Consider the following 20672-nt stretch of genomic DNA (forward strand, 5'->3'; position numbering starts at 1 on the left):
CTCGTATTGTATGCAAAATATTTTTTTAATTCACTTGTAGGTGGATTAATGACAACGTTGATGATATTAAAAGAAGCGGACTATTTCAAACACAAATTCTTCTGAAGCACAAATAAAAAAACGCCTGTTTTTACATGATTGGGACCACTGCGGTGATTGCCGAAAATTTGACAGAAGCTGCTCGATTTTTTATCTATATTGTATACAACATTTTCAATCCGATAGAAGATGCTACAAGAACTCGAGTCTCTCAATGCATGAACCGCGAGAGAATTTTGCTTCATTTCTTCGCTCCACTTTATACTCTGAGTATTTCACGGCCCTTAAAAAAATACAGTCTGATAATGATTGGTGCTATGTGGAATTTACCAAGGGAGAATCGACAATTATCGCAGAAAATGGAATCGATGATTCGACTTGATGATTCTCATACTAGGTTGCAATATTTCAAACCCCTTGTATGGAGCATTCACATACATTGCCATAGACGCAACTTATTGCCATAGACGCAACATATAAATTCGTTCTCGCACTGGTGTTTTTTCTATGTTAAATGAGCCATGCCGGGTTTTTGTTGCTGCGATGATATCCGTCTCTCTTTGATGGCACTGATTGAATCGTGTGAAGAGTTGCTTATGAGCGTTCCATGGGTCCAATGATTTTCTCGTTGGTTTTGGCATCATGCCACTACACAAGGGACGTGCTAGACTGGTATGAGGCGAATGATGACGATTTCGTGCCGAAAAATCTTAATCCCCCAAACAGCTGCGCGCCATTGAAACATACTATGCCATTATGGAGGAGCAGTAGTTATGAATGAAGAGGAAATTGAGAAAGCATGGGTTGATATGTAAAAAACTGTCGATTCTGTGGCCGGGCCAAGGTTTGCCCTATCGGATATAAAGGTGAAATAAATTAAATGAATGATGCCAAAACCTAATTTTAATTGCTTGGTGAAAATTGGGTAATAATCGGAAAAAAACTTAAATTTTGAGAATGACTTTTGAGTGTGCGGAATTGAAACGAATGTGTCGGTCTGAGAAAACGCTTAGATCATTGAAAATGAGTACTGATTAATGAGTTTAAATAACTTATTCCGATGTGTGACTTTTTCCGCATTTCGAACTGAGAGACAGCTCAAAAACAGTGCACATATCTTCGGTCAAAGACGCGTTCAATCTCAACAGGACTTAAAATTCCGACCGACGCTGTCACTTTCCCACGACACGAAGCGTGGGTTGGTTGTGGCAGCGATTGCGGTTGGCGATGGTGACAGCCGCCCGCCTGGTCGTTGTTCTCGGATAGCCGGCGAAGTGTAGTTCAGAGCGCATCGCATTGCGGCCATAATTTTGCATATTTTATTACTTGTTAACATGAGAGGTGGACCTTTCTCGGCTTGGACCCGAAGCAACTAAGCAAATTGCCTCCGTCATTCCGAGAAAAAATAACACCACCAGTAGATGCAAATGATAGCAAGTGCAATTTTGCGGTTTGAACCGGTGGCTAAGTCTCACGTTGAAATGTCTCAGTCTGAGTCGTTAGAGCCCGTTACCGGAGGTGACCCAGAAATCAACCTTCATCAAGCTTGGCGCTGCTACCGGACCGCCTTGATGATGCGGTTTTCGTATCACAGATGAGCAATTTTCTCGTTTGCTTGTAACCTGATCCGGGCCAGCAAATCTAACGAAGATCGTCAACCTTATTTTATCATCACATTGAAATGCAATTTTTCAATTTCAACCGCAATTCATCTAATCGTTTTGTTTTTTTTCTGTTTTCTCTTTCTATTTCTACTCCGAACAGAGCTTGGGCATTCTGGCCTCGATTCCGGCGGCCCTGCTAATCATCTCGCTGGTGTTTCTGCTGCTCTACCTGCTGACCAGATGTTGCGATCGGAAACCACGGAAACCGAAATCGCACGGTTGCCAGAAGTGCACTTTGATCTTTTTCGCGATCGTATGCTGCGCCGCCATCGGCCTCGGTCTGTACGGGAACGACGATCTGCACAACGGCGTGCTGCAGATTTTCGGATCGGGCCGGAAGATCGAACAGCTGATACTGAACGTGCGGAATCAGGTGAGTCCGAGCAATATCAATTTGTTTTTTTTTTGTTTCTCTCCATTGAATGACTGAGGACGGCCTGTCTAGAAGTATTTTACGGTGCGAAAACTCGAATGTCTGAAAGACGCTGCAAAAATGAAAAAGAGAACTTCAGACTAACAGGTTCCGAACTCCACGCAGACGGACACGGTGCAGGCTGAGGTGGGCACAACAAGTTTAACAACTTGCTGGCAGAAATGAAGGCTCCTCCTCGTCGTCCTCCTCCTCATTTGGCAGCAACGACCACGACGACGACGACGACTGAGTTGAGCCTTGTCACGAGCCCCTGCACCCTTTTTACGCTTCATCCAGCGACTGACGAAGAATGCAACAAACATCAGGTGGTGGCGGTTGAATTATCGGAATTGCGTGACTGGAACATGTTGTTGTATTTCGTGTTCTGATTTGCGGTCCACCGCCACGATGGGCGAATTGTGGTTTGACCGGGTTTTGCCCGCAACCTGGATTGAGGTTCCTGAGGCGGTGTACGCTTGGTTCCGACTAGAAGTCGCCAATATTTGGTTTCTTACGACGACGACGCTTAATTAATCCGAACGGATTGAATTTCGACCACGGAATTCATTTATAACCGTGGTTTTTTGTTTGTTACCTCCAATATCTTCATATCAGCATTGCCGAATTCACTTTGCTGCTCGTTTTTTTTTCATCAACCGTAGAAATACGCAGAAAAAAACAACTGACAACTACCAGCTCCTTTTTGTATCGCGCGGCACGGAATTGGTTTGGCAATTAATGAAACTGCTGGAGCCAACCAATTTCTTGCCCTCATCGTCGGACGTCGAATGGCATTTTAAAAGCTGAACAGCTTAATTGAAATTCTACCAACATTACTATATAAATAAAAAGGGTTCCGCCGCTCCGGGGGACACGCCAGCGGCACCGATTTTCGTAAGTGCTTACGTAGTTAGTGCGCACTTTGCGCGGACTTCGGCTACAATTAAATTGTTGGCATTTATTTACGGACACACTTTGGATGATTTTTTTTTTGCTTCACTCCGTTCGAAGACGCCCAGATGGTCGGTCGGTGGTCTCTGCGAGACAACTCCGGCAAGGGTTTCAAGGGTCGAGCAACGATTGCTGTTATCCGAAGCGAACCAAGTGGAATGGGAAGACCCTTCGCGGGGCTGGAGAAGGAACAAAGGGGCGCGCTACATGGATACAGTATAAGGAAATATTCTTTGTTTCCCATTACTGCTCTATCGCCATTATGAGTGCCATGTAGTACCGTGACGGGTTCAAGACTTGTGACCAGCATGGAAGATAAATAATGCAAACAGGATGACTTTAGGTTGGGCACTGTGAGAAATGAGGGAATAGTTTTGAATTTTTTCGTGGACTGGCTGGAAGGTATTGATTTGTTATATACTATTCGGTTTAGTTCGATGCGAATGTGACCCAGTTTGACAATCTGGTATACTGATTAAAGCTCTAACTTTGTATATAACGAGACTGATTTAAAGTTTTATCGAAAAAAGTGCGCCTTTCTTAGTCAAATGGAAATAGGCAAACAATTGTTCATACTATTGCCCGACGTTTCGGCCGTTTTTGGTGGCCTTTTTCAAGGGAAACAAAAAATATGCGATTATTATCATACATTGTATGTTATTATAAGACTATCCATCGAAATTTATTAACAAAATTATCCATTGGAACAAACAGAAACGTCACAACCCAGCAGAAACCGCCCCAACGGCTCACCAGATAGTACTCAGCAACATTAAATTACAACCAATAGCACAGACCAAATTACCATACGCACCGATAAACAGATCGCTCTTATACATAACATCACTCTCACCAGCCATAATAAACACCCTCAAAACTGATTATGATAACATTACAATTCCAACCAAACCTATCCGCACCATAGCCAGAATTTTACCGAATTTGAAACAACCAATTGATCTGCTATCACAGTACAATGTAATATATAGCCTACCATGCGAAAACTGCAAGATGAATTAAAGACTGTCCCAGAAAGTATGGACGCAACCAAAAATCCGCTGCCATTTCGCAATGGTTCAGAATCTGTCAATTTTTATGGCTGCGTCCTTTTGTTTACACTCTTCTCTAACCACTTGTGCAGTTGTTTATTCGTTTTCATTAGTTTGTTTCGAAATGCGTGGACTTTCAGCAGAACAACGTCGACAAATTGTGTACAAATGGTGCACAGAACTCGGACTGTCACTGAGAAAGACAGCAAAAATGGAAGAAGTAAGTGAAAAAGCCGTGCGAAATGCAATCAGGAAGTTCGGAGAGGATAACACCTTTGAGGATAAACCCTGTCCTGCTAACCCTCAGTTGGATAAACGTATACTGAAGGCGTTCGAGCAAAAGAAGGAGGTTTCAGCTCGGGATGTGGCCAAAAAAGTGGGCACTTCGAAGTCAAATGTTCTTCGTGCTAAAGAACGTTTGAATCTTCGAACCTATAAGAAGCAGAAACAACCAAAACGTAGTCCGAAACAAGAAGCATCGATCAGGCCGACGCTGGAAAGCTGTACAATATGTTACGATTCTTGCTGGAAATTTGAACTGCATAATCATGGACGACGAAACCTACGTGAAACTCGATTACAAATCCTTGCCGGGACCACAACCAGTCCGAGACATCGATTGAAGTCGAAAAATTTGGTAAGAAAGCTATGGTCTGGCAAGCAATTTGTAGCTGCGGTATGATTTCGAAACCCTTCATCACCACTGCTTCAATGAACAGCGAAATATAAATCAAGGAATGTTTACTAAAACGACCTCTACCCATGATTCGAAGCTACAAGGATCCTGTTGTCTTTTGGCCTGATCTTTCTTCTTGCCACTACTCGAAATCAACGGTAGAATGGTATACTACCAAAAATGTCACTTTCGTCCCAAAAGACATGAATCCACCAAATTGCCCACAACTTCGACCAATTGAGGAATTTTGGGCATTAACGAAGGCACATCGAAGGAAACATGTCTCGGCAGCAGAAACCATTCAACAGTTCGAAAAAGATTGGAAAAAAGTGTGAAAACTTGTCGCCAAGAAGTCTGTACGGAATTTAATGAGGACCGTTCGCAAGAAGATGCGCCTGCTAGTCTAAAATGGCTAAGTAGCAAATGTTGAGAATATTCTGTTGTTGTAGTCTGATATTATTAGTATATCGAATAAAATTTGAATATCTAACACTTGTGAATTATTTAAAGCGAAATCAAAGTGCGCCCATACTTTCTGGGACAGTCTTTGCATCGGCATGACACGTAATTATTTGAAAACTAGATTATACAGTCACAAATCTTCAACGATCATAGTTTATTTCATATATGTTACCGTAAATAGACAACAGACATCCCACCGTTGGAAATTAACGAGACTGACAATAACGATTAGAACAGAGTGAGTTCACAAAGTACCTTCGGATAATCCTTATACCATAAACGACCCTTCCAATGTCTGATAATAAACGCATATTTTTAGTTTCCCTTGAAAAAGGCCATCAAAAACGGCCGAAACGTCGGGCAATTCTATAGACAAATCGTTTTCCTATTTCCATTTGACTGAGAAAGATGCACTTCTTCCGATAAAACTCCAACATCACATTTTTGTTAGGCTCTCATCTAAAGTCGTTCTTAAGGTCATAAACATTCTGGACCCTTGCAGCAAATCATTGAAACTATAAGAAAACTGCCTAAGGAGTGTATCGAAAATTAGCTAACCACATACATTTGTGTTGTACGCATGTATTTGTGATGGTGTTTTATGCTTAGTGCGTTTGGCTGTCAGCTTCCGTTTGCTTACTTGTTTGTGCGGTTGAAATTCTGCGTTTTCAAAATGTCGCGTATTGAAAAGGAAGTGAAAATTAAGATTCTGGACACATGGGTAAGTGAGAAGGGTATTAATATGCGAAAATTGGCGAAGCGGTTTGGAATATAATTTAAGTTTGGAGAACACTATTCTTTCGATGAGCTACCAGGAAGAGGCAGAAAACCCGGTTCTTCCAACCCGAAACTGGACCAGAAAGTGGTATCTTTAATCATGAAGAACAAATCAATACGTGATTTAACTAAAAATACGTGATTTAACTAAAAACGTGTTTAATCCACCTAGCAGTGAGATGATACCTTTTTTTATCAATCCGCATGTGTTTTTTGCATGAATATTCTTCGGTGTTTAAGTTTTCATGACATTATTTTAATGACCGTCGTTTTAAGCGACAATTTGAAATTTTAATCACTCATTACTCTGTAATGTCGAAACTGCAAATCGGATCGAATTTGAATCTAGAAGTGTGATAATCGATCAAACATGCCATGATATGTAAGTTCAACTTTAGAGTTTACGGTAATTTAAGGTACTTCCAGAGCCGGTATTCAGGAACCAGCATAATCCAAACCGATTCGTATGGCCATATGACGAATAAATTGCAACAGTTTTAAGTCCAACTTTGAAGCTTTTCGGGATTGTCATCTTCTATATCGGTTTGAATTTTAAAAATTCATCATCATGTAATTCGAGAACCGGAAGTCATAATTGGATAAAATAATTAATTTTTGCATGTATGTATAAAATTAATTAATTTTTTTATATAAGTTTGTTTAAGTTTGAATTTTTGTTTCTGAAATTTGATTAGGCTTTTTTTGAGAAAACGATTGAGCTTTGAGAAACGATTCGATACTGGAATCGGAATTCGAAATTCGGTGTAGCCGAAGTCAGACAAATTCACCTGAGTAGCTGTACACTTTACATTTGTTTCAAAATATTTGAAAATCAGTGAAGACATCTTTGAGAAATCATAGCACGAATTAAATTTTTATGTGCTTTCTGAATCGACAACTGAATACCACTAAAACTGAAAAAAGTTAATTTTTTTATCGACTATCCAAATCTGCTAACACGATAAACCTGATTAATTTATGTGGAATAGACATTTTCATACCAATCACCCTGTATCTTCGAAACCGGAAGTTAGATCTGACTGAAGAGCAAAATGTTTTATAGAATCTTGAAACTTTTCATTTGAATCTTAGATGATTCTTAGATTTCATTTGAATCTTAGATCGGTTCAGCCGAATCTTAGATCGGTTCAGCCGAATCAGTTCAGAGAAGAATGAGTTACACAATTTTGATTTCGTTTCACATATCATCCTGTAGTTCCGGAACCAGAGGTCGGAATCAAACATAATGCAGGAACTTTGTTTGGGAGCATACGACTTTTCGTATGAATCCGAATTTGTAGAAAAGGAATTTTCCGAGAAAATTGAGTGAAATTATTTGTCACACACGCATTTGCTGATCTCGACGAACTGATTCGAATGGTATATGGATGTTATGTTCTTCCAGCATTTATTGCTGTAAGTAGTTTAAAACAATATAATTAAAAAAATTCTGCCATCATCTGGTTTATGTATGTCATATTCGAACGATTATGTTGCCAAAAACGAGCCGTGCTAAAATCGGTCCGAGGCTAAATGTCATGAAAAAGGATGCTGTACACTGTCTTTTTGGTACTTAGAAACAATTGTATGTAACAGTATAAAAAATCGTGTTTTCCGTTGCTCCCAAACATTTCTTTGTCATACAGCGCTCAAAACTTCTGCTGCTGGAATAGGGGGAAAAGTCGTTTATACAAAAAATTCGATATCTCCGTTAAAAATGGACGGATTTTAACAATCTATGGCTTGTTGGATAGCTATTATCGTGCGGAATCTAAGTCTGAAAACATATTCTGTTTTCAAGGTCAATTGTGACAGTTACTGTCAAAAAACTTTGACATGAAACTTCGTATAACTCAAAAAGTAAACATCCGATCTCAAAACCATTCAATAGCGTTTTGGGTGACGAGGAGACCTTTCATTTGGGACTAGTTTGATCAAAATCGGTCCAGCCATCTCTGAGATCTCGACCTCTTAGTTGACAACACACATACAGACACACACACAGACATTTGCGCAGTTCGTCGAGCTGAATCGATTGGTATATGACATTCGGCCCTTCGGGCCTCGGAAAATTTTTCGAAAGTTTGAGCGAATTCTATACCTATTTTTTTGTCGTGAATACGACTTACTTTACTATGGGGCGCCTTTTCAAAATTTACCCTCTGGGAGAGTGATAAGTTTTTGACCGTGAATATCTCTTGTTATACTCAATGCAACAACATATTTTTTCCTCCATGCTATCAGAAATATAATCAGGAATTTATGATTAAATTTTCAACCCGGTAAATAACCATACATAACTCAAAATCTATGTTTTCTCAAACTTTTGGAAACAACGAGGAAAACTCATCACGTTTTCTTGCCTTTTTCGCACCAGGACGACGGTTTTGAGGTAGTCAGGCACATATCAGCTCCAATGTTCTACTGGCCGATCTTAACCGAGAATTGTTCATTTTTTCTAGTACGTTAGATGGAACTGCATATCGTGCTGAGGTTCTTCCACCAACATCAGTAATAATGAGGTTGTAAAAACCTCAAATGCTCAGGTGGAATCAATGTAGCTCTTCTTGGCATTCGGACGTCGTGGCTAGCAGTAAACCAGCAGTAGCAGAGAACTGAATTCAAGAACTAATCTCAGAAACTAGATTCTGGTCCACCTGAATTCTGCAGTTAATTTTTAGTTCATACTTCTATTTAAAAATTTAGTTCCAGATTACAGGTTCAGAATTTAAAACTATGACTTTAAAACTGAATCCTATTTCTGGATTTGAAAAATGGTTTCAAATTTAGTTCTTTATTCAGGGAATCGAATCCAGAGATATGATTAAGGATTTTTCAGAATTCATGAACAAAATTCAGGATATGAATTTTAGATCTGGATTCTGAAACTAAATATTAGGTCTGAACACCGAACCTTGATTTAAAAACTGAATTGAAAATTGCTAAAAATAACTTCAGTTCCTTACTTCTAGAACTAAATTTATGACCTGAGTTTTTGATCTAGATTCCGAAAATTTGCAGCTGAAATCGGAGCGTGCCCCAGATTTATATATTAGTTCTTCAATTTGAACAGTTATAACCATTTAACAAATTACGCAAAGCGTTTTTTTTTTTGGAATACTAAATTTTTTCCAAAGGATTTTGAGAAGTTTATTTCTACTAGTATCTAAATCTACAAAACTGTATTTGTTCCGTGTTATTTAATTGTATGTTTGCCGTCAAGTAGTCGTACTGTAGTATAGATGCATCGTTAAAATTCTGGAAGCGAAGCAATGAAAGTTGAAAAATATACACAATCTAATACGAATGATGATCTTTATAAAGAAGTGAGAAAGAAACATGTCAGTTTTATTCGTATTCACGAACTCCAGTTATGTCTGTGACATTACCCACCCACCTTATTATATATAAAAAACGTGTTTAATCCACCTAGCAGTGAGATGATACCTATTTTTATCAATCCGCATGTGTTTTTTGCATGAATATTCTTCGGTGTTTAAGTTTTCATGACATTATTTTATTGACCCTCGTTTTAAGCGACAATTTGAGATTTTAATCACTCATTACTCTGTAATGTCGAAACTGCAAATCGGATCGAATTTGAATCTAGAAGTGTGATAATCAATTAAACATGCCATGATATGTAAGTTCCACTCTAGAGTTTACGGTAATTTAAGGTACTTCCAGAGCCGGTATTCAGGAACCAGCATAACCCAAACCGATTCGTATGGCCATATGACGAATAAATTACAACAGTTTTGAGTTCAACTTTGAAGCTTTTCGGGATTGTCATCTTCTATATCGGTTTGAATTTTAAAAATTCATCATCATGTAATTCGAGAACCGGAAGTCATAATTGGATAAAATAATTAATTTTTGTATATAAGTTTGTTTCAATTAAAATTTTTGTTTCTGAAATTTGATTAGGCTTTTTTTGAGAAAACGATTGAGCTTTGAGAAACGATTTTATACTGGAACCGGAATTCTAAAAGCGGTATGGCCGAAGTCAAATAAATTCACCTGAGTAGCTGTACACTTTACATTTGTTTCAAAACATTTGAAAATCAGTTAAGACATCTTTGAGAGATCATAGCACGAATTAAATTTTTAGGTGCCTTCTGATCGACAACTGAATACCACTAAAACTGAAAAAAGTTAATTTTTTTATCGACTATCCAAATCTGCTAACCCGATAAACCTGATTAAATTATGTGGAATAGACATTTTTATACAATCCCCGAAACCGGAAGTTGGATCTGACTGAAAAGTAAGATGTTTTATAGAACTTTGAAACTTTTCATTTGAATCTTAGATGATTCTTAGATTTCATTTGCATCTTAGATCGGTTCAGCCATCTTCAAGAAAAATGAGTTACACAATTTTGATTTCGTTTCACATATCATCCTGTAGTTCCGAAACCAGAGGTCGGAACCAAACATAATGCAGGAACTTTGTTTGGGAGCATACGACTTTTCGTATGAATCTGAATTTGTAGAAAAGAAATTTTCCGAGAAAATTAATTGAAGTTATTTGTCACACACGCATTTGCTGATCTCGACGAACTGATTCGAATGGTATATGGATGTTATGTTGTTCCAGCATTTATTGCTGTAAGTAGTTTAAAACAAAATAATTAAAAAAAATTCTGCCATCATCTGGTTTATATATGTCATATTCGAACGATTATGTTGCCAAAAACGAGCCGTGCCAAAATCGGTCCGAGGCTAAATGTCATGAAAAAGAATGCTGTACACAATCCTTTTGGTTCTTAGAAACAATTGTATGTAACAGTATAAAAAATCGTGTTTTCCGTTGCTCCCAAGCATTTCTTTGTCATACAGCGCTCAAAACTCCTACTGCTGGAATAGGGGGAAAAGTCGCTTACAGAAAAATTTCGATATCTCCGTTAAAAATGGACGGATTTTAACGATCTATGGCTTGTTGGATAGCTATTATCGTGCGGAATCTAAGTCTGAAAACATATTCTGTTTTCAAGGTCAATTGTGACAGTTACTGTCAAAAAACTGAAAATTTTGACATAAAACTTTGTATAACTCAAAAAGTAAACATCCGATCTCAAAACCATTCAATAGCGTTTTGGGTGACGGGGAGACCTTTCATTTGCGACTAGTTTGATGAAAATCGGTCCAGCCATCTCTGAGATCTCGACCTCTTAGTTGACAACACACATACGGACACACACACATACACATGCTCAGTTCGTCGAGCTGAATCGATTGGTATATGTCATTCGGCCCTCCGGGCCTCGGAAAAATTTTCGAAAGTTTGAGCGAATTCTATACCTATTTTTTATATATATAAAAAAAGGTAAAAAGGTAAAAAGCAGTAACGAGTGTCGGAATGATTCAGCGTATCAAGAGGTGAAATCACCTGAAGACCTACAAGAAGCAGAAAATCTCGAAACAAAGTGTTGAACAGAAGAAGCGAGCAGCAACAAGGGCCCGGAAATTATATTCGCGCCTCTTGCAGTGTCCGGATGCATGCGTTTTGATGGACGATGAAACCTATGTAAAGGAGGACTCAAAAACCCTTCCAGGTCCACAATACTCCACTGTTGTCGTTGTGGAGGATGTGAGCGATGCGGACAGGTCGATTGAAGTGGAGAAATTCGGTCGAAAGGTACTGGTATGGCAAGCAATATGTTCCTGTGGTTTGAAGTCAACCATTTTTTACACTACCGGAACTATAAAAGCAGAAACCTATCGATCTGAGTGTCTCCAGAAGAGATTGCTGCCTTTATATAAGAAGCATAGTACACCACCACTGTTTTGGCCGGATTTAGCATCGGCTCACTATGCCAAAACCACTTTCAATTGGCTTGCGAAAAAGGCTATAGATTTCGTAGAGAAAAATATCAATCCACCAAATTTCCCTCAGCTTCGATTCATCTAATGTTACTGGGCAATCGTGAAGAGGGTCTTCAAGAAGATTGGTAAGGCAGCTGGGAATATGTAGGAATTCAAAAAATTAGGGCTCAAGCGTTAGGTTTAACCTCGTACAATAAAGGATCAATTTTTAGTTTGAAAAAAATATCGTTTTTCATAATAATTTGAAAGAAAAATTTGTGGATAGCTTATTTTCGATACACTCCTTACTTCAGAATTCAGCATCAAACCAGAATCCTGGTGTCGAATTCAATTCCAGGGCACAGGTCAATAATCAGTTTAACAATCCAGAATTCAGTTCCAGAGATTCAGTTTCAGCGGTCAGATTCAGAATTCCGTTCCAGAATCTAGCTCCAAAATTGAGTTTCAGTATTCAGCTCTAGCATTCGGCTCCAAAGCTCCACTGCAATAAAATACTAATAGATGCTCAAACAGAAAAGTTAAATTTTTTACTTTTTGTAAACCTGTACAAATTGAACTGCTTAGTGCAAACTTAAACAGTTAAATTTGAATCGCTAAGCAAACGTAAAGTTAATGCTATTTGCAAAACACTTTTTCAATTGGCACCGAAGTGCCATGTCTTTTCTGACGTGCCGAACGAAAACGTCTTTTTCGACTAATACTATCCGATTCAGGTATGGTTATTTAGGGGTTATCCTAAGTTTGTGCTTTGGGCACATAACCGTTTGCCTTTCTCTATAGAAAAGTATTAGAATTGCTGGAAAAACCGACTTTCGAACGGAGCATCGGAGACCCATAGTGTTATATACCATTCGACTCAGTTCGACGAGATCGGAAAATGTCTCTGTGTGTGCACTTTTCGATGCTCAGAGATGGCCGAAAGTTGTTTCGCCGAATAGGTTATTCCGCCGAATGGGTCATTTCGCCAAAAGGGTAATTTTGCCGAAAAGATCATTTCGCCGAAAGGGTCATGTCTTCTGCATAACAGATGTGGCGCAGCCACATAACTGCAGCCAAGATTTTTACTTAATAAACGGACAATACCACATGTCTGGTAGATACACCCATGCAATTGCTTTGATGTTTAGTAGTTAATAGTCAACTAGTTTTCTTGGGAACTTTGTTCTGAAGTTCATGAATCAGTCTTTATTCAAGAAGTACAATTGTTGGTCAACAAAACGGGCATTAACGCTATCATCTTTCATTTGTCTTTATTTTTTTTTTTTTTTTTTTTTTTTTTACTTTTTTATTTATGACTTCTGGTCAGTCAGTAATTTTTTACTTTTTTCGGTATTTTAACGATATCAAACTAACTAGAGATTATAAGAGGAGAAAGAATATGAAATCATAGAGCCAAGGAAGGAAGACTCAAGGAAGAGCAAGGATGTGAAGAATAAAGTGCGGAAAAGTGAGACGTGACAAGGGTCATTTAAGTAAGCAGAAGGCTTCTCGTATCTAAACTTTTACCTTCTACCAGAGGAGTCGAACTTAGGCATCTTAAAGATACGAGTCATCCGAGTCTCTGATATGTCAGAAAGTAAAGGCAAAGGTCGTTTGCCATTTACTGTCCGAACCGGCAAAAGTAAAGTTACGAGAAGTTGTCACATTCTGCCCACGACGGTTTCTCACACAATGTGTTTCATTGTGTTGATATTTTCTCATCTCTATACAGTTAGTTATAACACCGGAATGGAAGATTTGTCCGAAACTATTGCTTGAGTGCCTGGAGTTGTAGCGTATGGCTATGCGTCCCAGGGTGCAAGCGGCGCACGGACAGCGCTCCATTCATCGCTGTGTGTGATGGAATCCCATCAAATCTTTTTTACTTTTTACTTTTTTATTTATGACTTCTGGTCAGTCAGTAATTTTTTACTTTTTTCGGTATTTTAACGATATCAAACTAACTAGAGATTATAAGAGGAGAAAGAATATGAAATCATAGAGCCATAGTACTCAAGGAAGAGCAAGGATGTGAAGAATAAAGTGCGGAAAAGTGAGACGTGACAAGGGTCATTTAAGTAAGCAGAAGGCTTCTCGTATCTAAACTTTTACCTTCTACCAGAGGAGTCGAACTTAGGCATCTTAAAGATACGAGTCATCCGAGTCTCTGATATGTCAGAAAGTAAAGGCAAAGGTCGTTTGCCATTTACTGTCCGAACCGGCAAAAGTAAAGTTACGAGAAGTTGTCACATTCTGCCCACGACGGTTTCTCACACAATGTGTTTCATTGTGTTGATATTTTCTCATCTCTATACAGTTAGTTATAACACCGGAATGGAAGATTTGTCCGAAACTATTGCTTGAGTGCCTGGAGTTGTAGCGTATGGCTATGCGTCCCAGGGTGCAAGCGGCGCACGGACAGCGCTCCATTCATCGCTGTGTGTGATGGAATCCCATCAAATCTTTTTTACTTTTTACTTTTTTATTTATGACTTCTGGTCAGTCAGTAATTTTTTACTTTTTTCGGTATTTTAACGATATCAAACTAACTAGAGATTACTTAAATGACCCTTGTCACGTCTCACTTTTCCGCACTTTATTCTTCACATCCTTGCTCTTCCTTGAGTACTATGGCTCTATGATTTCATATTCTTTCTCCTCTTATAATCTCTAGTTAGTTTGATATCGTTAAAATACCGAAAAAAGTAAAAAATTACTGACTGACCAGAAGTCATAAATAAAAAAGTAAAAAGTAAAAAAGATTTGATGGGATTCCATCACACACAGCGATGAATGGAGCGCTGTCCGTGCGCCGCTTGCACCCTGGGACGCATAGCCATACGCTACAACTCCAGGCACTCAAGCAATAGTTTCGGACAAATCTTCCATTCCGGTGTTATAACTAACTGTATAGAGATGAGAAAATATCAACACAATGAAACACATTGTGTGAGAAACCGTCGTGGGCAGAATGTGACAACTTCTCGTAACTTTACTTTTGCCGGTTCGGACAGTAAATGGCAAACGACCTTTGCCTTTACTTTCTGACATATCAGAGACTCGGATGACTCGTATCTTTAAGATGCCTAAGTTCGACTCCTCTGGTAGAAGGTAAAAGTTTAGATACGAGAAGCCTTCTGCTTACTTAAATGACCCTTGTCACGTCTCACTTTTCCGCACTTTATTCTTTTGTCTTTATTTTAAATCAATTTCAATTACGATTTTAAGACGATTTCAGGATTCGGCGAAATTACCCTTTCGGGGAAATGGCTTTCGGCGAAATGACCCTTTCGGGGAAATGACCCTGATCCATTCAATATATATTTTTGTAAAAGTTTTGAAACAAACTATATTAAGGCTATTTTAACAATTCTTTTAAAAATATTTTCGACAGGTTGGAAACAATTTAAAGACATGTTTGAGACAATAGTGGCACAATTTCGAAACATGTTCAGAAACTTTGGATCAATTCCAATATTTTTTTTTTAATTATTCTTAACAATGCTGCAATTTTGAGACGATTTCGAAGCACAATTAGAAGGCAGCTGTTGTGAGACAATTTTATTGCAAGTTGAATACAATTACAACAATTTGGAAACGTTTTTGAAACAATTTAAATACAACTTTCAGAAAATTTCGAATGCAATTTAAAACTGTTTTGAGGCAATTTGAACGTTTTTAAAACATTTTCTGACACGTTCGAAACAATTCAAGAACCATTTTGAGATAATTATGAAACATTTTCGATTTTTTGAAACAATTTGGAGATGATTTTGAGACAATTTAGCAACAGTTTTAAAACAAATTTAAAGTTAGTTGATAGGCTATTGTAAGACGTATTTGAAATAATTTATTACAGTATTGGAATCATTTTGGTACGATTTTGAGGCAAGTAAAATAAATTGAAATAGTTTTGAGAAAACTCTAAACAATTACAGTAAAATTCGTGACAGTAACAACACTTTTGAATCCTTTTTAAAACAATTTCAAATACAGCTTTTAGATGTTTTGAAATCGTTTTTATATTGTTTTGAGACTATTTTAACTGTTTTGAAACATATTCAAACAAATTTTTTAGCCAATTCTAGGAAATTTTCGAGACATTTCAAAAAGGTTTCTGGGCCATTTTTGAGACAATTTGGTGACGATTTTGAGCGATTGTGTACCAGGTTTGAGACAGTTATAATAATTTTGAAACCGTTTGTAAACAATTTGAACATAAGTTTTGGAAATTGTTTAAAAATTTGGGAACAAATTAAAACAGTTTTAACGCAATTTTCAAAATGTTGACACATTTTTGTATAAGTTTCACAACTATTCGGTTTCGGTACTATTAAAAAAGGCGGAAATTTTAGAACTTATTTGAAGACGATTTGAATTATTTTGAAACACGTTTGAGAAATTTTTCGCTAAATTCGATATCCAAATTTGTTTTGAGACAGTTGCAACAAATTTGAAACATGTTTGAAGTAATTTTGGAAAAAACTTGTAGATAGCTATGGAACAGTGTAAAGCCGAATTCAAGATAGTTTTAAAGCCAATTCGAAGCAATTTTGAAGCAATGGTACCATGCTAACTATTTTGGGTAATGAAAATTTAGAAACAATTTAAGACAGTTTCTAAACTGTTTTAAAACATTTCAATTACAATTTTGACATTAAATTTTGTAAGTTGCATTTACAAGATTCGTTGAAAGGTTTTTTTTTATAGAAAATGGGGCAACAAATTTGAAGTGCTATAGGGTTTAGGAACTGACACAAATTGGTTTATTAGGAAGTGTTCGATTATTTTGATTATGACTATTGATGGGCTTGATTGTGATTGGGATTGGGACTGGGACTGGGACTGGGACTGGGACTGGGACTGGGACTGGGACTGGGACTGGGACTGGGACTGGGACTGGGACTGGGACTGGGACTGGGACTGGGACTGGGACTGGGACTGGGACTGGGACTGGGACTGGGACTGGGACTGGGACTGGGACTGGGACTGGGACTGGGACTGGGACTGGGACTGGGACTGGGACTGGGACTGGGACTGGGACTGGGACTGGGACTGGGACTGGGACTGGGACTGGGACTGGGACTGGGACTGGGACTGGGACTTATGTGATTATGATTATGATTATGATTACTGTTACTATTACTATTACTATTACTATTACTATTACTATTACTATTACTATTACTATTACTATTACTATTACTATTACTATTACTATTACTATTACTATTACTATTACTATTACTATTACTATTACTATTACTATTACTATTACTATTACTATTACTATTACTATTACTATTACTATTACTATTACTATTACTATTACTATTACTATTACTATTACTATTACTATTACTATTACTATTACTATTACTATTACTATTACTATTACTATTACTATTACTATTACTATTACTATTACTATTACTATTACTATTACTATTACTATTACTATTACTATTACTATTACTATTACTATTACTATTACTATTACTATTACTATTACTATTACTATTACTATTACTATTACTATTACTATTACTATTACTATTACTATTACTATTACTATTACTATTACTATTACTATTACTATTACTATTACTATTACTATTACTATTACTATTACTATTACTATTACTATTACTATTACTATTACTATTACTATTACTATTACTATTACTATTACTATTACTATTACTATTACTATTACTATTACTATTACTATTACTATTACTATTACTATTACTATTACTATTACTATTACTATTACTATTACTATTACTATTACTATTACTATTACTATTACTATTACTATTACTATTACTATTACTATTACTATTACTATTACTATTACTATTACTATTACTATTACTATTACTATTACTATTACTATTACTATTACTATTACTATTACAATTACTATTACTATTACTATTACTATTAGTATTACTATTACTATTACTATTACTATTACTATTACTATTACTATTACTATTACTATTACTATTACTATTACTATTACTATTACTATTACTATTACTATTACTATTACTATTACTATTACTATTACTATTACTATTACTATTACTATTACTATTACTATTACTATTACTATTACTATTACTATTACTATTACAGTGTTGTATGTCTAAAATCACGAATCTAATTTAACAATACAGACTTGAATGAGTTTAGAGGCTTTTATTCGGATTTCAAATATCTGCAGTCTCCTATCTCTTCCGCATTGTTTCCCAAATGGACTGGTAACAGAATTCTTACTCGCCTGCTAATTTTTGAGTGCTCGGATGAAAATATTTCGCTCATTACGTCTCGAGATCATACATTTATTAGACGAGGACAACTTGCAAGTTAAGTTGAGTTCATTGCAGTGTTAAAAACGGACCCATCAAGAGGACACTTCTAAGAAGCATTCGAATTGGCTGCTAATGGAAAAGCAAATGGAATGCGAAATCTTATAATAGAAGATATTATGGTATTATATATTTGACAATAAATCGATATTGATTCCATTATTTTCATTTGTCGTCTTGATGATTGATTGCTCTAAAATTATTTTTCTCCGTGCCCTATCGCTTGAAATTTTTCCTCTCGAGCACTCTTGTCACAAGTGAAGCGGTTTCGCGGCTGACGAAGGGCATAAGACATCAATTTTCATTAATGTTAATTATGTAGTCTAAACCATGCCCGCTTTCTGTGTGGGGTTTGCTGGTATGTGGTTGTTTCCTCAGCCGGCAGAAGAACAAAAAAATATCGAATGAACCGCCGTCATCACCGGCGACTTGACAGTGGCTGCTTGTTTTCTAATACTCGTTCTCGTTCGCTTTCTTTCTTTCTTTCTCCTTCTATCCTTGTAACCCGCAGACCGAGATGGTAAAGCAGAATCTCAAATCTAAAGTGGTCCTCTCGGAGCTGGAGGCCAAGTTCGAGCAGCCACCGCAGCTGTACAACCAAACCGCCCAGTACCTGCTCCAGGACACGGTCAAGATGGTGAAGGACAACACGACCCTGGCCATCAACGCGCTGGAAACGGTAGTCTACCTGACGAGGCCCTCCTACTCGGATATGACGCTGAAAAGTTTACTGGATGTAAGTACCGTTTTATTCACTTGTTTTCTATATAGAAATTGACATTTTAATAGTGCCGAAATTGCATTTAACCGATTGTTCGTTGCAAAATGCAACAGTCTACCTAATCTTCTCAATTAAACACGGGCTAATGAGAAAGGATTTGACAGGGCCGCGAGTAGATGACTGTTTGAATTTCAGAAAATGTCGCTACGCAATTATTCACTAAGCGAAATGTTCTGGGCTCGTGGGTATTCCGGGTACAATTCGGACTTTGAATAAAGATTCCATCAGGCGGAAAAAATCCCACAGAGTGCCGAGCCGAGAGGACCAGAGTCAACAGAGGAACACCGTTAGTTATCTCACGGAGCTGGGCCCAGGGATTCCAGTCATTATCCTCGTCATCACTGCGGCATATCATCAGTGCCATTCACCTAAAACCGTGTGACGCGTTCCCGCACTCGTCTACATTCATCCTGTCAGCAATCGTCGGTCGGTTGAATGTGGAGGCAGGAGGCAGGAGGGCGCGACTACATCCACATCAGAATCCGGGAAAACGCAAGTACACTTCCTTGCGACTGCACCATTGTGTCTATTGACTCAGCTGGAAATAGATTGTGAGATGATGATATATTTATCCTGTGTCACCGTCGCTGTCAGTGCCAATGAGAGAAAGAGTGCCTGGCATCATAATCACAGGATTGCAGGCGGAGTGGGATGATCGTGATGACGATGAGCGAACGCGAATGGCGACTCGGGAAGGTCCCTAAAATACCGCTGAATTGTACTTTCTGTACACGGTCGTGTCAATGCACTGCTGCGCCAACGTCGGAGGGTGGCGGGGGAGAGTGTCCAGGGGAGATATGCGATACTACAGCAGTGAACATTCATACTTTGCTTGTGATTTGTCCTATTTCGGTGACATCCGGTCTCGGTGTACGGGTGTTTGCCATGTTTTGTAGTCTTGTAAATCCGCTGACGGAAAATTATCATTATCATTCGACTCTTGATTATCAATGGAAACTAGTTCTAGGCTCAAAGCTTAAAATGACATAATAATTTTGTTATCAATATTTGTTTTTGTGGAACAATTGAAATATATCGCTTTCAAAAAAAATTGATTACGTAGATCTCTCCATCCCGAAACCGCACACCTAGTAGTTTGAGTGCACAGTAAACGGATGAGTATACAGTAAACGGATCAATACCAGATTGGTGACTGAGTCAAGTACATTTATGCTGAAAAATCTGTAATTTTGATTATGGTCTCGGTTTTGCGTTGCCAACGGTCAAATGGGCCTACGAAACCTAGTTCGTTAGGAATGGACCCAAGTAGCACGTTAAGTTACTGTCCTGTATTTTTCTACTGATTGTGCAATTTATCAAATTAGTTTATATTACTATTCTAGTAACTGTTGTGTTATGGAAAAAGTGCAATTTTTCTGTGTTGTGGAACATATCTTTAAGTTCTTCCGTTGTCACGAACATTTATTCACAATTATAAATTCTTAATCCCATTACAAATGCTGCAATTAAATCAGCGAAAAAACCTTTGTGAAACCCATGAAAAATACTACGTAATGTATACAAGAATTGAATTGATATTTACAAAAAAAAAATAGCAAACATAAACTCTAATGAATAAGTTTCACATTTGATTTTCTATACAACTGCTCGAAAGTCAAACATGGAACTTTAAAACATTTTCTGCACATAAGTAAATGGTAATCATTTTACAATGTG

At 37.6% G+C, this 20672-nt stretch overlaps 1 protein-coding gene across 2 annotated transcripts in view; it reads left to right on the forward strand.

The window, feature by feature from the left end:
* LOC131430922 (protein tweety-2) overlaps positions 1-20672 on the forward strand; it is a 209021-nt gene that overhangs the window by 157638 nt on the left and 30711 nt on the right. For both annotated transcript variants that reach the window (XM_058596205.1, XM_058596206.1), the window contains exons 3-4: positions 1804-2076; positions 18726-18950. In XM_058596205.1, coding sequence (XP_058452188.1) covers positions 1804-2076; positions 18726-18950 — 498 coding nt within the window. The remainder of the gene's footprint in view (positions 1-1803; positions 2077-18725; positions 18951-20672) is intronic.

This window comes from Malaya genurostris, chromosome 2 (genome assembly GCF_030247185.1).
Source record: "Malaya genurostris strain Urasoe2022 chromosome 2, Malgen_1.1, whole genome shotgun sequence".
Lineage (NCBI taxonomy): Eukaryota > Metazoa > Arthropoda > Insecta > Diptera > Culicidae > Malaya > Malaya genurostris.